The sequence below is a fragment of the Artemia sp. Qi Xiang Cuo genome, chromosome 3 (genome assembly GCF_049724085.1).
Source record: "Artemia sp. Qi Xiang Cuo chromosome 3, ASM4972408v1, whole genome shotgun sequence".
Classification (NCBI taxonomy): Eukaryota; Metazoa; Arthropoda; class Branchiopoda; order Anostraca; family Artemiidae; genus Artemia; species Artemia sp. Qi Xiang Cuo.
The window spans coordinates 39,049,286-39,072,800 of record NC_142796.1 but is presented as its reverse complement, the minus strand read 5'-3'; the positions used below and the strand labels follow the sequence as shown (position 1 = coordinate 39,072,800).

At 36.2% G+C, this 23,515-nt stretch overlaps 1 protein-coding gene across 1 annotated transcript in view; it reads right to left on the bottom strand.

Annotated features, from left to right (window-relative positions):
* Positions 1–4,572: 4,572 nt before the first annotated feature.
* Positions 4,573–23,515, bottom strand: part of LOC148954077 (uncharacterized) — a 56,624-nt gene continuing 37,681 nt past the window's right edge. Inside the window, exons 9-13 of the mRNA XM_089086908.1 lie at positions 23,445–23,514; positions 18,734–19,647; positions 17,740–17,899; positions 14,670–14,729; positions 4,573–4,846 (exon numbers count right to left, since the gene is read on the bottom strand). Coding sequence (XP_088943034.1) covers positions 4,790–4,846; positions 14,670–14,729; positions 17,740–17,899; positions 18,734–19,647; positions 23,445–23,514 — 1,261 coding nt within the window. The 3' untranslated portion in view covers positions 4,573–4,789. The remainder of the gene's footprint in view (positions 4,847–14,669; positions 14,730–17,739; positions 17,900–18,733; positions 19,648–23,444; position 23,515) is intronic.

Here is a 23,515-nt window from a genome sequence, read left to right as displayed (position 1 = left end):
AATTTCTGCCGAAATACTGAACCCACGCGAATTTTTTTAATTACTGCCATGAGAATAAAATCCCTATCAGAAAATATATCAAGAAAAAACCACTTCGGCTAAAAAAAATTACCAAACTTATATTTCGCCTAATTTCTTCTTAGAAGTGGTGGAAAGGTTGTATTTTTCGCTTATCTAGACTTTTAGAGAGGCCAAAATTGTAGGTAATCAACATAGTTGGTCACATCCTAGTCCTATGCTAGGCGATGGGTATTTTATCTACCTGCTGAATATTTTTACTGACTGCTTTCATTTAATTAAAAAATTACCATAATAAACATTTCTATCATACCTTGTTAACTGAATAAGAATTACTTCTTGCAATTGCTTTGCCGCAAGAAGTATCTTTACAATTAATTAGTCAGCTTACAAGGGCGATTTGAACAGACTTTTTTCTTTTCCTAAATTCACGGCAAAAAGTATATTTAAATATTTTATTTGCGGCTAGTCTTTTATAAAGATTTTAGATGACTGTTGAACTTTTTTTTCAGAGACAAAAGAAGAAAAAATTAGGGACAATTTCTCCAGGAAGATCATTCCAAATCGAAGTGTAACGTAGAATGAAGCTGTTCTTCAAAATGCTCTATTCTCGGAGTGCGAACCACAAGATTATTGTACCGAGCTATGCTCCTTCGTGTCGGTCTTATCGGTTATGCACTAGTGGTGGTGGGGGGGAGGGGGGGGGTGAGGCATAATAAGAGAAAGCTCTAGAGAAGGATGTGAATTTATGTATTTGTAGAAACAGCCATTAACGCTATAGCAAACCTATAGATAGCCAAATTGAGAGAGGCTTGAGGAAAAATTCAACCCGCCCTATTACGGATCTTTTTGAGTGCTACCAGCAACATTTATGGAGCAAGAGCATGTAGCAGGTATCCGTACTCGGCGATGGGTCCGATGCATGACATGTAAAGTGGGATGATCAAGCTGAGCGGTAGAAGCTTTTTGCAGGCATGGGCGGTCCCCAACTTTCTTGCGCAGGTGGGTCCTACCCAGTCGAGGGGGATTTTCCAAGAGAGATCTTTGGAGAAGTGGATTCCCAGGAGACAAAGCTCGTCGAGTTTTTTCATAACTTCAATCATGAAGATAAAATTGGGGTGACTTTGATATTCGAATGGCATTACATTCGATGCGTGCTCAGGGCCGGATCGAATAGATGAGGGACCCGATTGTGTTTTTTGCGGGTCTATCTGTATATTTTAATCAATAATTTTGACGGGCTTTGTCTTAAGGAGCACAGGAAAGGCAATGGAAGAACACGGAATCAAATGGGGAGGAAACACCTTCCTGGACTTAAAAAATGCTGATGATTTAAGAGTCCTAGATGAAACTGTGAGCAAAATTGATGAAAATGAGCTTTTAGATGTTTTGCGAGTTCAGGCTGCTAGAATAGGTTTGAAGATTAATGTTAAGAAGACTAAGTCGCTAAGGCTAGGAATAAGTAAAGATGAAAAGGTGACGCTGGCCAACGAAAAGATTGTTAATATTACCTTGGTAGTATTATTAGTAAAGACGGTGGGAGCAGTGAAGATATCACGAGTAGAATAGCGAAGGCTCAGGGTGTTTTTTCACGGTTGAAAAAAGTTTGGAAGAACCTAAAGATAAGTCGTCAAACCAGGATTAGAATATTGGAAGCTAAAATGTTGACTGTGGCCAGGTTTGGTTCTGAAGCATGGGTGCTCAAAAAGGGGATGAAGATTTGCTAGATGTTTTCCAGAGAAATTACCTACGGATTGTTCTGGGTAGCCGGCTGACTAACCGTGTTTCAAACAGTATGCTATACTAAAAGTGCGGTTCAATCCCGCTTTCTAGGGCTATAATGAGAGAAAGGTTGAGACAGTTTGGGAACGTTCTGCGGATGAAGGATGACAGATTACCGAAGATTCTCCTTTTCGGCCAACTGTCTAAGGCTAAACGGAATGCAGGTCGTCACCGATTGGGATGGGAGGATGTCATAAAGAAAGATTTACGGGAAATGGGAATTTCCTGGGAGGGCATAAAGAGGGAGGCTTTGAATAGACTGGGATGGAGGAGAAGCGTGCGTGGCTGTGTTAGCCTCAGGCGGCTTGATGCTACGGTGAGCTGTTAATAGTAGTTATAACTGGGATTTATTTTACTATATACATAAAAACAAACAAACAAAATACCCACAGTAGTAAACAAACAAACAAAATAGTAACAGTAGTATCTAACTCTATCCTGATTCATTGTCGATCTCAGATAGTTTTGTTTTTTTTTAGCTTTAGCCTGGAAAATCATCTCTCTCCAGAAGCAACGCTTTCTGGAATAATTTTTTTTTACCAGTTTTTCAGTTGAAAGTAAGGAGCAACGTTAGACCTTAAAACGAACCGAAATTATTCCGTCTATGAGGAATCTGCCACCTCCTCAATATCCCGCTCTTCACACTAAAGTTATTTAATAGTAGAAAAAACTTTTGATACTAATTAAAACGCCCTTGTGTTTCCAGAGTCAAAAGAATTCCTTTGTGAAGATCGAAATTTTGTATAAAGAGCTTTTTAATAGTCGAAAGTGACTGGAAGGCGACTAACAACCCTCTCACGCCCACCATTTCCCCAAACACATCCAATCAAAATTTTGGAGATAGCCATGTTGTTTAACGTAGTTGAAAGTTCTGGAAATTCGGTCTTAGAGGATGACAACCACCTTAACGGACCTTAGGGTAAGGGTTGTAATTTATACCCTGGGGGCATATATGGTGTTTACAGAAAGCGTTGTCGTTTCCTAAAGGGCTCATTCAATTGGAAATTGAAAGGCCTAGTGCCCTTTTTAATAGTCGAAAGTGATTGGAAGGCTTGACATTTTTATAGTGAAGATACAAGTGGGTATAATGTATTATTTTTTGTTGTTTAGACCAGGGCACTTCGTATCGAAGGAGTTGTCGTGGGAACTTCAAAAAAGGCTCATTCGATTGAAAATAAAAAGGACTGATACTCTTTTTAATAGTCGAAAATGATTGAAGGGCAACTAATCCCCCTTTCCCTCCAACCCTCCCACACCAACCCTCCCATTTCTGCTCTTAAAATTTAACCAAATCAAAATAGCGTAAGTGTATCCAAGCTATCAAAGAAAGTAAACAGATTTTTTTTTTGCGAATGGTATCAAGTTTTCCATTTCAGGTCAACTAGAGGAGGTATAAAACTAAATTAAATCTACTATTTGAGTCCAGATTTCTAAAAGGGTTTATGTTGTTAAAAATTGCTGAAAATTTTTCTCCAGCACACAAATAGCAGTCCAAACTACAGGGTCTTTAAAAACGAAAAGATTTAAAGTATCATTTTCTTTTTCCCTGAAAAGACTATGTCAATACAAAACGAACAGAAATTAATTCAAAAAAATATTTTCACAAAATAAGTTTTTCAAGAAAAAGTAAAGAACTCCATTAAACAAAAAATATGCAAAAATAAAATAAAATAATCTACCAAGAGTGAAACTACCACAAATCAGCATCGATAAATAAATGGAACCCAAAACGAACAGAAATTACAATAATTAACCGAGTCAAACCCAAAACGAGCAGAAATTAACATAAGTTGGGCGCAGAACCCCAATGCCTTCCCAAGGCCAAAACAAAATTTGTACTTTACTGAAAAAATACAAATGAATGTGCATTGTCAGTTTAATATACATATACTGATATTTTTTTTTCAAAATGTTAATATTATTTTATTTATTAAATTTATAAAAGTAAAAACATTTATATTTTTTCAGTGAACTGCAAATTTTTTTCTGGCCTTGGGAAGGCATAGGGGTTTTGCGCCCAACTTATGTTAATTTCTGCTCGTTTTGAGTTTGACTCGGTTAATTATTGTAATTTCTGTTCGTTTGGGATTCATTTATTTATCGATGCTGATTTGTGGTAGTTTCACGCTTGGTAGATTATTTTATTTTATTTTTGCTCATTTTTTGTTTAATGGAGTTCTTTACTTTTCTTTGAAAAACTTACTTTATGGAAAAAGTTTTTTAAATTAATTTCCCATGAAAAGGGAACATTTTTGAATAAAAAAAAAGAAATACACTTTTGGAGTTCCTGATTCAACGTGAGTGTTAGGAATTTCATCACCTAACCCCTTTTTCAAACGGTCCCACTTATTGATATTTCTCGAAGCTAATTAAAAATTATTTTTATAGAAATGTAAAAGTTTTGGTCAACTTGTACTGAAAACGAGAGTAGAGAACAAAGCAGTATCTTAAAATAATTCCTTCAGGACTTCATTTTAGGCACTTCGATGAGCCGAGCCTGTTTACAAAGATCAAAATTTTAATTAGGTTGCGAAATAATTAACAAATAGGGGCTTCTAAATTTAAGAAATATATGAAGAATCCATAAAAGCGCTGCGAATGTGACTCAAGAAGGGTTTCCCAATATCCCTATTGGGATTATGTAGCCCAACTGGATTGAAACAAGTATCCCCCAGGGATGTGCGCAGAGAGAGGTTCTCACACTCCCTCCCCCTAAATTCCTGAGCACTTCTTTTTCAAATTATAAAATTAAATATGTTTTTTAATGTTGGACCCGTGAAAATTATACATGCCTGGTATCACTATAAAAGGAATGAAATACTGTACTGTACCAATTTAAGTAAAAATTTACTTAGAAACAGTGGGGTAGTATGAAACCTAGCTTATCAATCTGAATATAAACCTAAAATATGGAACTTAAAACCTCCAAACATACAAAGACGAAACTAAAATTGCACCATCTGTTTCAATACATAAAAATCCCCTTACATCAATCTTCATCTTCGCTCTGGCCTTCAACGCTGTGCTCACTCGCAATCATATTTATCTAGAAAAAAAGATAATACTAGATCTACCACTTGGAAAGAGCATTCTCTCTCGTTTAGTCAGAGCAGAACTAATTTGTAATGCTATTCGATGAATACTAACTAGTTAGGTTATGAATATTATGGAGAACTTAAAAATCCGTTTAGAATTTAAATGCAATATCAGCACTATCACCACACCACAAAATCAATTATTCAAGCAAAAATCGAAAAAAAAACTGGTGAATTTAATGGATCCAAACATCATTTCACGTTTACCTCTAGTTTCATATATACCTAGTTTACCTAGTTTACATAATACTTATGGTGTCTATAAAAACCCAAACTAAAGCATAGGAAGCCCTTCCTATTGAATTTGACTTTGCTGCAAATCGTAGTCCCATTATAATACCACGGTGCGGAAGGGTTAATAAAGACAAAAATGGGTATTTTTTGCAGTATTAAGAAAACACAATATAAATAAAATAGCGTCACTCCTAACTAAACAGGCACTAACTGAACGGCAGATACACGGGTCACTAGTTCTGTTTTTTTTTTTCGTAAAATCATAGGTTTCAGATGAGCAGCGCAAACCAGATTAGTCACCCCATGCGCTGTTTCTGAAAATTAATCGAGAGTGACCAATCACAAAAGTTCCCTGTGTGCTATCATTAGCTCGCAATCGACGGTTTGCCTATATCTCATTTAAACAAATATTTTAGCCTAACCTAATGGTTATTAAACAGTTCGTGGTAAAACAAACTGTAGTAAAGATCAACGAGGCTCGGTAGTAACTGAAACATTAAAAACAGTTTAATAACAATAGAAGCATCCAAAGGATCTAATTTTTATGCTGATTAAAATGTAGTTCATTGAGTTTAATTTTACCTAATAAAAATTACGAGCGTGGGACAATTTGCCTAGTTTTTGAAAAACAGGAGAAACAACACCAAAACGTCAAACAGTCTTAATAAAAATCACACCATCAGATTTAGCATATCAGAGAGCCCTACTGTAGAGTTTTCAAGCTCCTCTATACAAAATGTGTAATTTTATTTTTTTTTGCCACAAGAAGGATCATGGACGTGTATTTATTTGTTTTTTTCCACAGGTAGTTGTATCGAACCTATAAGATATTCGAATCTAGAAGATAGGGAGAGGCCTCATTTGATAAAAAATCAGAGATTTTAGTACCCTTTTTAGGTGACATGGAAGATGCAGGAAGATGACCTGGAGGATCTGGAAGATGCAGCTAGACAGCATAATAGTAAAATATTTTGCTGGCATGTTAATAAATTGAGAGGGAGTAGTAAATCCCAACTCGTCCCAGTTAAAGATAGGAAGAGGGCCACAATTAGTGATAAATAAAGAGTTGCAGGAAAAAATACAAAAGGAAGATTAAGTTTGTTATACCTTGGATGTGAAGGAAGATTTGTTTTGTGAGGAAGAATTAGCGACAGTACTAAAAGGATAAAAAATAATAAGGCCCCAGGTGCTTATAGTGTGGTAAATGGGTTTATTAAATATGGTAGCTCTGAGGTTCGAAATAAGTTACTGAAGATTATGAATATGATCTTTGAAAAGGGGGAAATGCCTAGAGATTTTAGTAAAACCCAAATTAAACCACTGCATAAGAAAGGTAATAAAAGTGAGTGTGGTAATTATCGAGTCATTAGTCTAGTCTCTGTAGGTAGCAAATCACTTGGTGATACGGTGCTCTTTACACTGAGAGATGCTGTAGACAGCATCTCTAAGTGTTAAGAGAAGAACAGTGCGGTTTTAGAAGGGGTAGAGGATGTTTCGGTCAAATTTTCACTCTTAGGTTAATAATTGAGAAGCGCGTGAATTATCAGACATCTTTGGTCCTCACTTTTATAGATTATGAGCAAGCGTTCGGTTTTGTTGATAGAAAGAGCTTTAGCGAAGGCCTTATCCTTGTGTGGTATACCAGACAAATACATTAAAGTGATTAGTGCTATGTATGAGAATAACACTGTTTCGGTTAAGGTAGGAAATGAGGTTAGCAGCTGGTTTTGCATTAAACCAGGAGTTAGGGAGGGTTATGTTCTATCCCCCTTTATATGGATCCTTTTAATGGACTTTGTCTTAAGGAGCACAGAAAAAGCCAATGGGAGACTACGAAACCAAATACAGAGGAAAACTTTCCTGGACTTAGATTATGCTGATGATTTAAGCATCCTGGATTAAAGTGTGAGCAAAATGAATGAAATTTTAGAGGTTTTGCGAGTTCAGTATGCTAAAAAAGGTTTGAAAATTAATGCTAACTAATGTGTTTTGACTGACCGTATTTCAAACAGTAGGCTGTACGAAAAGTGTGGTTCCCCCTTTCTTGGGCTATAATGAGGGAAAGGTTGAGATGGCTAGGACACGTTCTGCAGATGAAGGTTGACAGATTGCAAAGGTTTAAGGAAAATGGGAACTTCAAGGGAGGGTATAAAGAGGGAGGCTTTGAACAGATTGGGATGGAGAAGCGGGTGTAGCTGTGATGGCATCAGGTGGATTGGTGCTGCGGTGAGTTGTTAGCAGTAGTTTTAGGCGACCAAAAAGATTGGAACAAGTTTGACTTTTTGTTCCAGTTCTTTAACAACTCCTGTAGAATAAAAAGCTTTTTAAAAGTTCTAAAATGCTTCAAAATTAGAATAGAACTTAATTTAAATATTTCATTCACTGCATGGTTGCCAAATTTGAATTTTATGTCACTAATAGCACTGTTATATAATTTCAAGAGAATTTGAACTTCATTTCTAACATAATCCATTGTACAAAACACATAAATAAGATGAGCCAAAACTTAGTTAAAAAGTCAAAAATAAATAGATAACAATAAAATAAATTACTTGTTTTCCTGGGTATTATACAACTCAACAAAAGTCAGAACAAAACTCTTGCGATATTTTTCATGTTTAGCAAGGATGGGTTTCTGTTTGGGTACTTTTTGGGATTTTATACGGGAGGGTCTGTTGCGGGCGGGAAGGGAGGGTTCGGAGATGATGGAACGTAATCGGGGACAGACAAGGTCTTGATACCAAAACGAAAGCACATGATGTTCCTTCTCTCGGCCAACATGGTGAGCTTGAATGTACCTATTAGATAATGATATGGAACCTTCCCTTCACCATTTATGATTCTAAGTGCTCGTTTTTGGACATCTTCAATCTTATAAACAGGTTCTGAAGAAAACCGATATGCCACAATAGAAAAGCAAACTCCAGTGTTGGCCGAATAAAAGAACAATAAAGTTGGAGAAGATCCTTTGGGGGCAAGAAAATTTTATCAAAAGTTTTAGAAGGGAAACCGAAGGGGAAGCTTGTCTGAGGATGTTTTGAACATGGGTATCCCACTTCTAGTCAAAAGTAATTGTCACCCAAAGTAGTTAATTGCATGTGACAAGAGATTTTGGGAGGAATCGGGTTTGTGATAGAAGGGGGTGACTTTAAAAAATTGACTGTCATAAGAGACGATTTATTAACCTTAACTTTTATATTCGACAAAGAAGCCTCCTGTGTGACACCGTCAAGTAATGCCATAATTGAACTTTAATATTTCGTCTACAAACCTCAAATGCAGGCAGGTCGTCCACATATTCTCATCGATCTGTGTGGTCATGAGGCTATTAATCGTTATAAGGGATGAAATGGGACCCATCAGGGTTCCCTGGGGGACCCCACTAAAGATAGGAAGGGGATCGGAATAAACATTTTTATATTTAAGCACTTGAAAACTATTTCTTAAAAAGAAGGCAACAATTTTAAACAGAAAGGAACTCATTTGAAACTCCGTCAGCAGTTTATTTGCAAGGATATGGTGATCAATTAGGACGAACGCTTTCTGGAGATCAATTATTAAAAGATTCAACCAAGTATCAGGGTTTTCAAGGTTTTTAAGAATGATGTCAAAAAGACTAACAAGGTAATGCAAGAATCTATCAATAAGTTCAAGAATCTCTGCCTTTAACCAATTAGATAAGAAATTCCAATAGATGATTGGTCGCACTCCAGTAAAATCGTCCAGGCCTCCCTTCTTCTGGGTTGGAATAATATAGCCAAGCTTCCAGCACGACAGGTAGCATCCGGAATGACTAATTTCATTAAAAATACTAACAAGGGGTGTTGATAGTTTATCAGGGAATACTTTTATTAGATCAATCGGGATATCAATGGGACATACACTATTTTTTTTCAGTTCCTGTATTTTTCTATTATTTTCTCCACAGAAATTTTCGGGACTTTATCTTTTGAAGTTTCAGGGATTAGATAGTTTTCCGATAGACGGGGAACGTTTGCACAATGTTAGCTAGATATTTATTAAGCTCATTGGCTGTCTGTTCAGGCGGTTCATCCAGAAGAAAATTAAGCTTCCTGCACGAGCGACCCCTTATTTCTTTCACTATCTTAAACCCTTGCTGAGGTTTTAAGAAATTTAATTTATTCTTACCATAACGAGAAGCAGCTCGACGTATTTCTTTCTTTATTTGTTTACGGAGGGTTAAGGCATCATCTTTCTTTCCAAACAGAAAAAGTTTTAGTTTCAAATGGGTTAGTCCTTTTATTTTTTCATTAATGTAAGGTTTATCTGCGGATCATACCTTCTTGGTAACCCATGGGAAAGAATTTTGGTAATTTGGCATTAGTTCTGTTTGAAACAGACTAACGTTTGAATTAAGATTTACACACGAAACAACATCATCACAACTCTCGGACGTAATCCAAGATCCAAAATCAAAAAGACCTTGACTTGTTATTGGCCGGTACGAAAATTCAGAAACCGAGAAATTCGTTTTAAAAACTAGCAGTCAAGGGCGGATCCAGGATTTTTTTTTCGGGGGGGTTTTTACTAATTTTTGACTCAGTTTTTGATTAATTTTACTGATTTTTACCTAGGTTTTACTAATTTTCGACTTATTTTCGACTCGGTCAAAAATTTCGGGGGGGGGGGAGGGTTCAAACCTTGAAACCCCCCCCCTGGATACGGCATTGCTAGCAGTGGTTTCAACTGTAGCATGAAATGATAGCTTACCACCGAGGGGGGGGGGAGGAGAAGGGTAGTTAGAGAATTATAAAAGGTTTTAAGGTTGGTAAAAATAACATCCAAACTGGTTTCACCTTTTGTAGTAGGGAAATTAACAGTTTGCTTAAGCTTCTGCTCTTTGCGGTTCCATTGCAGATAAACCACCATGTAACTGAACCCCAGGCAACTGAACCATTGTAACTGAACCACCGTGGAACTGAACTCCTGTGCAACTGAGCCCCGTGTAACTGAACGCTCGTGTAACTAAACCCTCATGCAACTAAACCCCATTTAACTGAGCCGTCGTGCAACTCAACCCTATTTAACTAAACCTCCGTGTAACTGAACCCCCATGCAACTTAACACCCGTGCAACTAAACCACCGTACAAATGGATCACCATTCAACTGAATCCCCGTGCAGCTGAACCCTCGTGCAGCTCAGACACCATACTTACATTGGGTAAAACACAAGTTAGAATCTTTACATGTTCAACCTTATTGGAATTATTTACTTTTTAAAATTATGATACAAATGACTGTCAAGATGATTAATAAAAAAGGTCTGCTTTATTGTCACAAAAACAAAGAAAACCAGACGTCATAAACTCTTAAAGCCTGATTTATTTCTCCTTTTTTATGTCTGTTCATGGGGGTTTTCTTCGCCCCGTCACCGTCTACGGGTCTAGACATTTACTCGCCCCCTCTCCCACTGTAAACCCTCCCCTGAAAAATACTCCCTCGCCGAAAATTTGGATATCCTAGTTTGAATAATTTATTTGAGTAGTGTTATTTCTTAGTTTAAGTGAGAAGGGCTAAGGAAAGTGAAAAAGAGGAAATTATAAGCAAGTCTTGCCCCCTCCCCGTGCAAAATGTTTTTCTCATAAAAAGTCCTCCAGAACCCCCCCCCCCCCTCCTCCCCCAAGAAAACTCCCACGCAAAAAATGTCCGTATGTTTCCCAACAACAAATACTATCTGTAAGCAATGGACAAATTAAAAAACTTAAAAAGGTATTTAACCTTCTGCAATGGGGTTTTCTGGTTGTTTTGTAGCTACGGAGAGAGGCAGATAGCTCAAAGGGTGCATTTTAATACCAAAACATCTCAGCTCTCATTGAGCCTTCTGATAAAAACAGAATTAGCTCTAAGGAAGAGACAAGAGGAGGATGGAGGTAGAAATTGTTTTATAATCCCCAGGCAGTTCTAGTCTTTTTTTATAAGTAGAAAGTGATTGGAAACCAACCAACCCCAAGGGGTATTTTTCGGGGGGAGATTTTTTTACAGGGAGGTATTTTCCAGGAGGGGGTTTTTATGCGAGGTGGTATTTCCAGGGGGTATTTTCCGAAGGAGGTATTCTTTCCGGGGGCTGGGGGGGGGGGCTGGTTACCCTCAATCACTTTTGACTTTTAAAAAGGGCACTAAAACTTTCAATTTCCAATCGAGTAATAAAACGTCACATAATAAACGGGATTAACAAAACTCCCACGGTCCTCTGGTCAAGAACTGTAGGTTATTGCAAGATACCCATTGTTAAAATTTAAGGTTTTTATATAAGAGATGATCGTAAAAACTTTGGAGAAGGTTCATTCGATTGAAAATTGAAATTTTAAGTTAAACTTTGAAGAATCAAAGGTAATCAGAGGACAATCAGCCCCTCCCTCTTAACCACCATTCCCCCCCCCCCCAAATACATCCAATCAAAAAAATAGTTTGTTCAAAATAGTCTAAAGGTCAAATAACCATGCCTCTGGGGTTAACCATCCCACCAACAGCTCCTGGGGCAAGGGCTTTAAGTTAAGCTAGTTACTCAATGTTAACACATAAGTTTTTTATGGAAAATATTTTTGTATGAAGTTGGGAAGGGGGGGGGGTCATTCAATTGGAAATCAAAAGTTCCAGTGCACTTTTTAAGAGTTAAAGGTGATCGGGGGGCTTCCACCTCTACCCTCTTTTTCCCTAAATACATCCGATCGATAATTTTTGAGATGACCATTTTACTTAAAACAGTTCAAAGGTTAAATAACTATGCCTCCAGCGTTCACAACCCTCTGCCTCTGGTGCAAGGGCTCGAAGTTATGCAAGTTGCTGATTGTTAACATAAAAGATTTTTTTTTATCAAGAAAAGAGGGCATGTTTGATCCTATAAATAAAAAAAGCACGGAGCATTAAGGTCAAACCTAAGAGGAATGTCAAGAAGAATGCCAAACAGTCAAAAAATATTTTTTCCTTCATTGGTTGTGAAAAGGGAATATCAGCAATATCAAGAATGGCTGATGGTATCAGCCGTTACATCACTCGGAAAATGTTCAGGAGCATCTTCAAATAAATAAAGAGGTACTATGTGCATCCAGTTTTACAAGAAAACGTATCTACAATGTTTCGAGAACAGCTGAGGGTAAAAAACTGAGGGTTTGAAGTTTAAACTTTCAGGGCATATTGAAAGAATAATGAATAAAAAGCTGGAGTTATTAAGATTTTTTATGAATGATCTTGACAGGCGTTTATATCATGGATTTAAGAAACTAACAATTCCAACATGATCGGACCTGTAAAGAATCAAATTCGTGTTTTATCCATTGATATTGCCTCATGATTGTAAAATACTGAAAACATAGTAGTTTGGTTCAGTTGCAAGGTGGTTAAGTTGCACGGTGGCTCAGTTACACGAGGGTTCAGTTAAATGGGGTTGAGTTGCATGAGGGTTTAATTGCACGAGGGTTTAGCTAAGTGGGGTTTAGTAACCCGGTGGTTCAGTCACACGAGGGTTCAGCAGCACGGGGGTTCGGTTATGCAGGGGTTAAGTTGCACGGTGGTTCAGTTGCACGCTAGTTCAGGTACTTGGGGTTCAGTTACTCGGTGGTTCAGTTACACGCACGCCGATCTTTGCAAAGATAGTTAAAACTTAGTTCGTTTGCGTCTCCTGCTACAAAAATGCCGGATTTGGATACTTTGTCAACATAAAGTCAAGACTTGCTTGAAGCCTATCATGAAAATTACGACGAGAACATGCATTCTGTCCGGGTGAATAATAAAATGAGCTAATGATTAAATTAGTGTATGCCGAGGCAGGCATTTGGGCTTAGTAGATATCCAAATGATTTCATCGCAATCACCTAGTCCTGGCACATGGATAAGGGTAGGAGATAGACAATCCTTTGCGAAAATCATTACTCCTCCCCCTTTTTTCCCCAGTGGGTGGTCAACCGGGCGTAGCTTTATAAACTCTAGAAAATCAGTCGTTTTAAGGAGATCTGGATTTTCTTCCTATACTTCAGTAACTGCAATTACACCAATATGGTTTAATTTTGCTTTAGCACGAAAAGCGAGGTATTGAGGAAGGGGCAACCTCACTTGTATACGGAGTAATTTCTGTTCGTTTTAAGTGTAAATACTGATCCTTTCAGTTGAAAAAAAACCTTGTTTTTTTGTGTTTAATTTTGATAAGGTTGAACAAGAAGTCAAATTTTGCTTTGGCAATTTATACGTCACCCAATGGAAAAAGAATCATGATTGCTAACATTTTACACTCCTCTGTCTCGGACCAAATAAAAAACATAATTCTCTCCATCCGGTAATTTGATCCATTTAAACTAATATGAAACCTCTTCCTTATGCTCTGCTATGCATTATTAAATTTTTTTTAAATAGATATACAATAGATGTTTAATTTTTGGCCGGAGGCCGCACAGTATCAAGGCCATAAAAAAATTATCTGACCAGTGGGAAAACCACGATTTTTAATGTTTTCCCTTTGGTTGCTTAAAAACTATGAAGTTTTTAGGGAATACCAGTTTTCGTCAATTTTGCGACGTTGAATCGTAAAAATAAATAAGCAACACCGATTAGTTAAATTTACAACACTTTTCATCTATAAAACTTCAAACATCAACAATCTGTTGATTCCTTAGGGAACTATACTTTCAAAAGAAGCCAACAACCTCTTAAGCTGTTGGGTACCAAATGTTTTTAGCTTTTTTATTTGTTTATACCCCCTCCCCCCCATTGTCCTTTATTTGGTGCCTGCTATTACCAAAGGCTGTACAAATGTATATGAACACCTTTTTCATTAGAAACTGAATTCCCTCATTTTTTCTAAATTCATTAAGATATGTATGGATTATGAAACGCATTATATGTGTATCTTAATCTATTAAGATATACATTGGAGACATAGCAAACACTCTCTAAACCTGAACTGTGCTTGTTCAACAGCCAGGTAATATCCATATTGGCATATGGATGCGAATAAAGGAGTCATCTATAGCTGTAGAGAAAAAGTTGCTTCAATTTAAGAATAATTGCCTACAAAGAATACTTACAATTGGCTTCACCGATAGAGTACCTAATACCTAGATTACGTCTCTCACTAAGTAGCAACAAATACCCAATAAAGTCAGATAAAGAAGACGGCGGCACTGAGGTAATATGACTGAAATCAGACAGGCAAGGCTCCCATATGAAGCATACTGCTGGAACCCTCCAAGCCTGTGGAAGAGCCGTAGACAAAGGACCACGATTAGTCGTTCCTTAGAAGCTGAGATAAGAGGTCTGCCTTCATCCCTCAACGAACTGTGGTCTCTAGCTAAGATCGTCCGACGTGGAGTTCACCTGTGGCGTTCGACGTGGAGTTGCCCTACACACCAATAGATGAGGACCTAAGTCTAAGAATAAATATATGGTTGTGTAAGTTTTCGCTTAACCAATTCAAACAGATTTCATTTTCAATGCCTTTGGCACTTTGAAAAATTTCAATTAAATTAAAAATCCGAATCGACACAATGATGAGGACACAGACAAAAAAATATGCAAAAATCACTAACCTTTTCACGTATTATCGGAATAGCAAGTTTGAAAAACCTTTTTTCCTCCTGATCCAGGCCCTAAAACATATGTGAAAATCAAAGTAAATAATTTGGACTCTCTTTTCAAAATAAATTTTCAACAGAAGAACTAAAAATGAACAGTTATTGCGGGAAAAAGCAAATTCAACACTAGTATAACTTTTTATCGAAAACCGATTGTAAAAACGATACTTTCAAGAAACGAAAAAAAAACACCACTGATTTGTTTCTGAATTTCAACTTATTTGCAAAAACAATTCGAAATAAATGAAGAAGCTTTATCATAGTATTTTTTCTTTTTGAAAGACAAACCAAATTAGAGAGCAGTGTTGTTTTATATATGCTTCCATAAGCCCCGTGGGCCGTATAAAAAAGGAAACATAAAACACATATACGGGGGAAAACATACGCTCCACATACAAGAGATTACATTATTCAATTGATACACAAGATAAACTTATGGCACTTGCATAACTACACGGATTATGCAGATACAAACTCCAAACTATTGACAGCTCAGATTGTGATTGTTCAAAATATTCAGGTGTACGCTTTTTGTTCCTAAAAATTCACACATGAAACAGTCTTGATTCCCAAAAGAGCTACATCTTGAAAGAAGAAGCTACACCATCTTAAGCTGAATGTTGCCTTGTATTTTTGCCCTATTTATGCAGATTTTTCACTTGCATTCCTTTTTTTGATTTGGCAGTGGTTCCAATTCATGAAAATTAAGGAGGGGTTAAGGATTTTCTAATAAGAAATCTTCTTTCTGAAAATTAGGGTGACTTACCTCCTTTATTGACTCCTCCTGTTACTAAAAACTGTATTTCTGTCAATGCCAACTTTCAAACATCCATAACTCATCAAAGAAATTGAAAAAAACTCCAAACATCTTGGGATATGGTGGTAGTTAGGTTTATCAGTATTGGATTTCGTTTTAGAGGTTATTACTATTTATAACATACTTAGAAGATACGGTTCTGTTTTATTTTAACCCCTGATTATACCTTTTTGATGTCATGACAGTTGACACATTTAAGCTTAACGGAAAAGTTGATATGTTGTTTTCAGAAAACATCAAGTTATGTCCTACTTTACTACTCCCAATCCTGATCATATCCCCATAGTTCTAATTTAACACATGCAATGCTGACTGTTTCTTTACTCATTTTCTGGTAAAAATTCCGCAGGGGAACGATTTACATTTAGAGCTACATAAAGTATAAATATATTTTTCGATTTCCTTTGATTCTTTATTGGGTGCAGGTCGCAAACTAAAACCCCAATCTTCTCAAGACAGATAAGATGAGACACTTATTTCAAAAAAATAACTATCACAAGCCCCAAAACGCCAAATTTGCATTTCGGGGTCATATAATAAAAAAAGACATAGAAATAGCACAACAACTAAAAAAACTGGCTAAACAATGCCAAAAACAACAATATCAGAGAAAGACGAGGATGGGATCCACTTAAATCACATCAAATTATCACGCTCCCACTTCTTTTCTTCTTCTTCTTCTTCTCCCACTTAAATCACGCTCCCACTTCTTTTCTTCTTCTTCTTTTGAAGTTCTTTTAATCTTGTTCTCAAATCTGGTAGCATTCCTTCATCTTTCAAGGTGGGGGTGGTAACTCCTATTTCAAATCCGGTAAAAGAGATCTCCAATCCCGTGACTCTTGTAGACCCATAACAAAAGGTTTTATAATTGGTAAGCTTTTTGAACTATGTATAAAGGGTATTTTTGAACATTTGGATTAATCAAGTAGGCTTCAAGAAGAATAGGCTGTGACCATGCCCATGCAATTCTTAATTCGATTATTAACGAGTAAAGGTCGTCTGGCTCTCCGCTTTATACACTTTTGATTGATATAAAAGGAGCGTTTGACAACATTTCGCACGCTTCTGCTCTTTCAGCTTTAATTAATGGTGAGATCCCCCTTCCCGTGGTTAGAGTTCTTAGATCCTGGTATCCGGGGCTTAGAATAAAATTCCTGCTACTGATTCTTTCTCTAATCAAATTTATTTTGGTCGTGGGGTTAGACATTGGGGAGTATTATCCCCTTATACTTTTAATATTTCTATGGCGGAATCTCTTCGTTCTCTATCCTCAGTATTTATCTCTCGGGGGTGGAATGTGTCTTTTATTGCATATGCTGATGGTATTATTTTGTTGAGTCGTTCTAAAGCTAGTTCAATCGATAATTTTAATATCCTTTCCAGTAGGCTTAAAGATAACATTTTTATCAGTCTTAAAAAATGTCAATATTTGACAATTAATGACAATAACTGAGCAGAATTAATTTGCAACAGGAGTACATCATTTCCGGTTTCTGATACTGTTCTTTATCTGGGGTTACCTTATTGTGCTTCAGCTCGAAATTCGAAGTCAATTCTATTTTTCAATATTCAAGTAAAAATTAGAAAGGCATTTGGCTTTCTAATTATCAAATATTAAAGTTAAAAATTTAGATTAGTCGAAATTTGCAAGAAAAAAATTTGCGAGAAAGCAAGAAAAAAATTAAGCTTGAGGGACAGGAGACTAGCTTAAAGTACATAATTTCTTTTTACTTACAATAAAAAAACTGTAGCTCAAATCAAAAATATTAAGCTAAATATTAACTAGGTTCTTACTTTCATCTTATAATGGTTTACTTAGTTAGCCTATTTTCTTCAGTAAACTTGAAAGTGACGTCAAATCACGAAAATATAGACAGCAAATATACTTTTGAAAACCTAAAGGAGGCTAAATATATAATTTTTTTTTTCAACAAAAAAACAAACAAAAAGGTTTTTTTCAATGAAAATACCCAAATGAAGCATTTTTTTAAAATCTAGGGGGAGAGGCAAAATATTTAGAGGGGTAAATGCCCCCCCCTTCCCAATGGAGGCCAAAGGATCCTGAAAAGAACAATAATAAGAAACTTATCATAGGCAGCGCGATAGCGCTACCTAAGTAAAGAGCGATATGGGTAAAGTTCCTAAAATACACTAAGAACAGATAGGTCTGCTAGAGATATGTCTATAAACGAAAAATAAAAAACTCACGGTATAAAATTTTTTCATCTCTTTTTGAAAATCATCTTTTTTTTGGCGGTACATCAAAAAAATTTCTTCCTGTTCCTTAGGTTGTAATCTTCGGAACTTTTTCCTAGCCTTTTCTAGATCCCTGGTAGGGTAAATTTCCATATAAACATCCAATGCTCCTCTGCAAATTACAACGTATTATTAGCGATTATATATAGCCACTTGAGGAAAGAAGGACAGATATGTGCCAGAGTAGGCAATAAAACGGTCCTTAATTTAAACATATAGCGGGATATTGGGGATATATAGTGAGGGTGGGGTATTCTACATTTTGTTGAGGATTGTAAGAATTGTTAGAATTAAGGAAAGAATTTCGTAAGAAGAAATCTAATGGTGAAAAATAATGGATAATGAAGAGAACGGAGTAAAAAAAATGAAAGAGTGAAAAAATTAAAAAAAAGTAAAGAGAATGTAGACAAAAAAAATTATATGGAAAAACAACAAATTTTGTGGAGCGGATCCACTTTTCTCTACAGATGTTCATATTAATGCTGGAATTAAATGAATCTAAGAGCGTCCAAACCCTCCCATCATTGGGCTCTAAAGGACAACTTGTTCCATTCTGCACAGTACTCAAATCCTAACTTATAGGCATTTTCGGCTTTTTCATGGTAAGACAAGCAAAAAGCCCGGTCCAAATCAAGGGACTTCTGTGCAACCATGTTTATATGAGTGCATTCTTGAGAAATCTCAGTTGCTCTGCAGCATGAAGAGAGGGTATCAGGGCCATAAAAGAGAGAAAGAAGGGTAAGTTGAGAGAGAGAGAGAGAGAGAGAGAGAGAGAGAGAGAGAGAGAGAGACGGAGAGAGAGAGAGAGAGAGAGAGAGAGAGGGGGAGGGAGAGAGGGGGAGAGAGAGCGAGAGAGAGAGAGAGAGGGAGAGAGAGAGAGAAAGAGAGAGAGAGAGAGAGAGAGAGAGAGAGAGAGAGAGAGAGAGAGAGAGAGATTTAAACTCACAATGAATCCTGTACAGGGTAGCCAGGCACTGATTTTTTCAATGCATTTGTCAATTCGTTGTAATCGAGCATTTTCATTTCATTTAGGCTTAAGTAACTGTTCTGGGTTCTTTGTACTTTTCCTCCCAACTTACCTCGCTCAATCTTATTAGATTTTATAGTTGGCGGTACCGGTGTTGTATTGTCACTATCATCACTATCACTTTCCGTTCTTGAAAGATCTTTTTTAGGCAATCCCCTTTCATTTTCACTTTCAGAAGATGAGTCGTTCTTACTTTGAAGTTTTACAGGCTTTTTCGTTCGGTTAATTTTTCCTGCTTTAGCAGTTGAAGGCTCGGCAACATTTGTTTCTTCATCTGTTTCATCACTGCAGTGAAGCATCGGTGGTTCAAGAGAAAGTTTTCGAGAAAGTGGTTCAGATGGTTTTGGGGCTGTTGCTGTTGTTTTGGGTATTGTTTTTCCTGTATCACTACCAGATTCATCCACTTTAGAAGAAACTATCAACTTTTTTTTTTGTTTTTTCTTCGTCTCCTCCGTAACTCCTGTCACTTTGCGTAACTCTTCTGAGTCTAAGTCACTTAAATCTAGCTGTTTCTTTTCTAGCACCTTTCTTTTAGCTTCTTTTGCCCGTTTTATCTCAGGTTCATCATCTTCAGAGTCACTACTTTTACTTTCCTTTCCTTTAGGTACTTTGCCGTTCATCTTTTTATCCCCTATTTGTTTTTTCTTTGTAGCACGTTTCTCAACTTCACTTCCATTCGGTTTCAGCTTCGTCCTTTTTGATTTGGCCTCTATTACATCCGGATCCGTTTCACTTAGCGTCACGGTCGATTTTGATTTTTTAGATTTCGGCTGAGCAAAGTCAGAATCATCGGACTCGGAAGCTAAAACTTCCTTCTCGACTGATTTTTTTTTATAAAAAAATAAATATGAAAAGAAAAATAATAAGGCCAAACGTAAAGGGAGAGTCCTCTTGAAGACTTGAAAAACACCTATTTTCTAACCAAAGACCACCTTAAATCGTGTGAGTCGGCAAAATTGTGTCAGTTCAAAAGGCAGTGTGGTCTTCGTCGCTATTTACGTCTTGTGTGAGTTCATAGACAAAACCGCAGCTTTAAGGAGATGTTTATTCAAACATCCACATAAATATTAGAAAAAGAAGTAATTTAGGAATTGAATGAAAACAAGCTAATAACTAAATAAGGAAATATTGATAATAAGAACCCTTGCTATACCTCTTTTTGGAAAAAAAGATACAAAAAAAAAAAACTATCATATATATGGCAAGCTTAGACATGGCGAATTTGCACCATCTCCAACTACACTTAAAATTTAATACAAATTTATTTTTTCTGCCATCCTGAAAAATTGAACTTTGCAATACTATAACTGAAAGCAGTCGTGTGCAGTCACAACGCTGCCTAAGTAACGAGCGATAAAACTTCAACTTGTTATTTTTTTTTCTCAGGCCACTTCGCATGGAAGAAGTTGGTGTAGAAACTTCGGAGGGAGTTCATTCAGTTGAAAGTTCTAGTGCTTCTTTTAAGGGTCACAAGCGATTCTAAGATAACAAGCGCCCCTCCCGCGCCCCTTCCCCTCAAAGACATCTGATCAAATTTTTGTGATAGCCATTTTGTTCAAAATATTGAAAAGTCAAACAACTACACCTCATGGATAAAATTACCCCCAGAGCTCTTGGAGCAAAATTTTTATGTTATGCAAGTTGCCCATTGTTTGCACATAGGTTTTGTTATTGGGAAAGGGGAGCATGCTTGATCCTGTGTCTCCCAAAAAGCTAAGGGTATTAGGGTGAAACTTTTAGGAAACGTTAAAGTAAATCAAAGCACAGTTTGTGCATGCAGTTTGTCCAAAGGGAATAACTAATTAAAACTATTCATAAACCATTCAAGGGTGGCTTTTCTGTAATCACCACCCTTAATATTAAATTCTTGGTCTTAAACGACTCCGGTGTATCGGTTTATTTTCTTTTTAGTGCGTTTGGATTTACAAAGCACTTAAAAAGTTTGTTTAAAAGTTCTATTTTATTTTCTTAGTCTTTCGTAAATCTTGTATTCATTTTCTACCCTTTATACAACCGATTCAAACTTCATACCAATGTTTCTCACTTGCAACATGTAATTTCGAGACCATACCTACCACTCTCCATACAACCATAAGATAAAAAATGGGCTTCCGGAAAAAAAAAGGCTAAAATCATGTTGGCGACAAAGTTTCGTTTATATTCAAAAGTAGTGGTACCAGCTGAATTAAACTCTCAGGAATCAAACACCAAATCCTGAGAACCTCTGAGGGTCTCATTCATTTAAATAAGGTGCTTATCTTTACAAAGAAAGCTTGTCCGGAAATTAATTCGTTACCATAGCATGGCATTCATAGCCATACAACAAGGCCGTACCCAGAGGGAGGGTGGGTGGGGGGTGGGGGGGGTAGGCGGTTTGACCCCCCCCCCCCCGAAATGTTTGTCTGACTCGGAAAAACGTAAAAAAATGGGTATAAACAAATTTTGTATGCATTTTCGGAGTTTTTTTTTGTGTAACGCCCCCCCCCCCCGAATTTTTTTTGGGTAAAACACCCTCCGAAAAAAAATCCTGGGTACGGCCTTGCCATACAATTACCAGATAGCTGGTATTTGGTCTTTTTTATACAACAATATAAATAGACAAAATTCAATAAGAGCGTTTACAAAACGCTTAACGTTTACAACGTTCGTAAGCTGACCATTTTATAGTCCTGTTCTTACATTTATGTGAGCTGCTTCTTTTCCCAATATAGACGTTTTAAATTAACAAAATAAAAGAATATATCAAGGGATGTTATAAACCACTAAAGGTGGCCGGGAACTCATTTTGGCAGTGCAATTTGTATCTTCTTCTATGACATATCCTGATCTACTTTTAAAATCTACATATCTCTTCATCATTTAAAAACGAAAAAAAGAAAGATAATGGCTAGGACTAGCGGGATACCATCAGATGGTAACGTCCTGAAACCTGACCAACAAAAACAACAACTATAAAGCAAAAACTGTTTAAATAAACTAAAGAACTATTTTTTCCGTGGAGATTTTGGTCTAAAAGAATGATTTGCAAATCCTTACAGAACCTTTCCCAATGTGTTTGAAATTACAGCAGAAAATTTGAGAAATAAGTAACATTTTTTTCTTTTAATTCTTTCCAGAAACTCACAGATCTTTCACAGTTGACCCTCGGAACTTACAGTAGAAAATTTGAGAAATAAGTAACATTTTTTGTTAATTCTTTCTAGAAACTCACAGATGTTTCACAGTTGGCCCTCGGAAATTACAGCAGAAAATTTGAGAAATAAGTATCATTTTTTTTTATTCTTTCCAGAAACTCACAGATGTTTCACAGTTTGCCTTCGGTAATTACAGCAGAAAATTTGAGAAATAAGTAACATTTTTTTTAAATTCTTTCCAGAAACTCACAGATGTTTCACAGTTGGCCCTCGGTCAATTTTTACCTGACCACGTAAGTTCGAAAATATTTTCCTTTGAAGATCAATTCAATGGAAATAGCAAAATTTCTTTCGATCATAAAACTCTACATTAACAGACAAATACGAACAACGAACAAATAAACAAAAAAGCATAAATTATAAAACACAAAACATATTAAAATCATAAGTAAGAACACAATAAGAAATACGTACACATACTTTTTCTTTTTTTAGAGTGTAAACGATTCAGGCATCTTCCTGTTCTTCTAAACCTTTAAAATACCGGCGCCTTGTCCATTATACTTTTCACATTTTCATAGTATCTACAGTCCATATCAACGACGTTATCTCGGTAAGTGAATTAACGCAGTCGATTTTTCCGTTATCTAACATCTTTATCCTAATTTGATTCTAGCTTTAGCGACTTAGTCTTCTTAAGATAAATTTTGAAACCTTACTCCGCACTATGAAGTGATTTTCCAATACCTCTAAAAATCCAATAATTTCATTGCTTTTTTTATAATCGAAGCTGATTCATATGATTAATTTACATCTAGTGTAAAGCTTCTATACTTCTGAAATTCAGAATAATGACCACGAAATGCTGATTTTACTCAGAAATAATTTACCTTGCTCTTGTTTGCAAATTGACTCATTTTCCCTGATGGAGAGATGGTGTATACTAGGATATGGGAGAAATTAAAGTTCTTTAGTTTGTTATTTAACTGTATAAATTTTTAATTATTTGGCTTTTACAATTTGAACAAAACTAAAAAGACACCAAAGATTGCATCCAGGATTTGTTTTTTGGGAGAGCGGGTATATTTTTTCAGGGGAAGGGGGTAAAAAAAAAACTACAAAACACGTCAATTACCTATTTATATGCATTTTTGTTATTTTTTACGAATCGGAAAAAAACAAGGAGGAGGGAGATTCAAACTCGCTCCCCCCTAGAAACAGCGTTGAAGATACCTCTTTTTATCATGAAATGTGCAAGTTTTGAATTTTATCTTATGTCTAAGGGATCTTCCTAAGGAGACGCCAAATTTCAATGACAAATACTGAAAATTATGATGGAAGAATCTTTCAATTTTCTAAGAAATCTTGAGAAATATTTAAATTTCTAGTACATTATAAATATTATATTTAAAGCAATTTTCTAAAAATTGAGATTAATCTATTTAAACTAATTTTTTTTTTAAACAAAACTAAAATTATTTGATTTATAAAGTTACCTGCTTTGCTTTCTTTTTCATAGGTTTTTTCTTTGTGTCCATCTCGGCTGCAATTTCAGGATGTTTTTCCC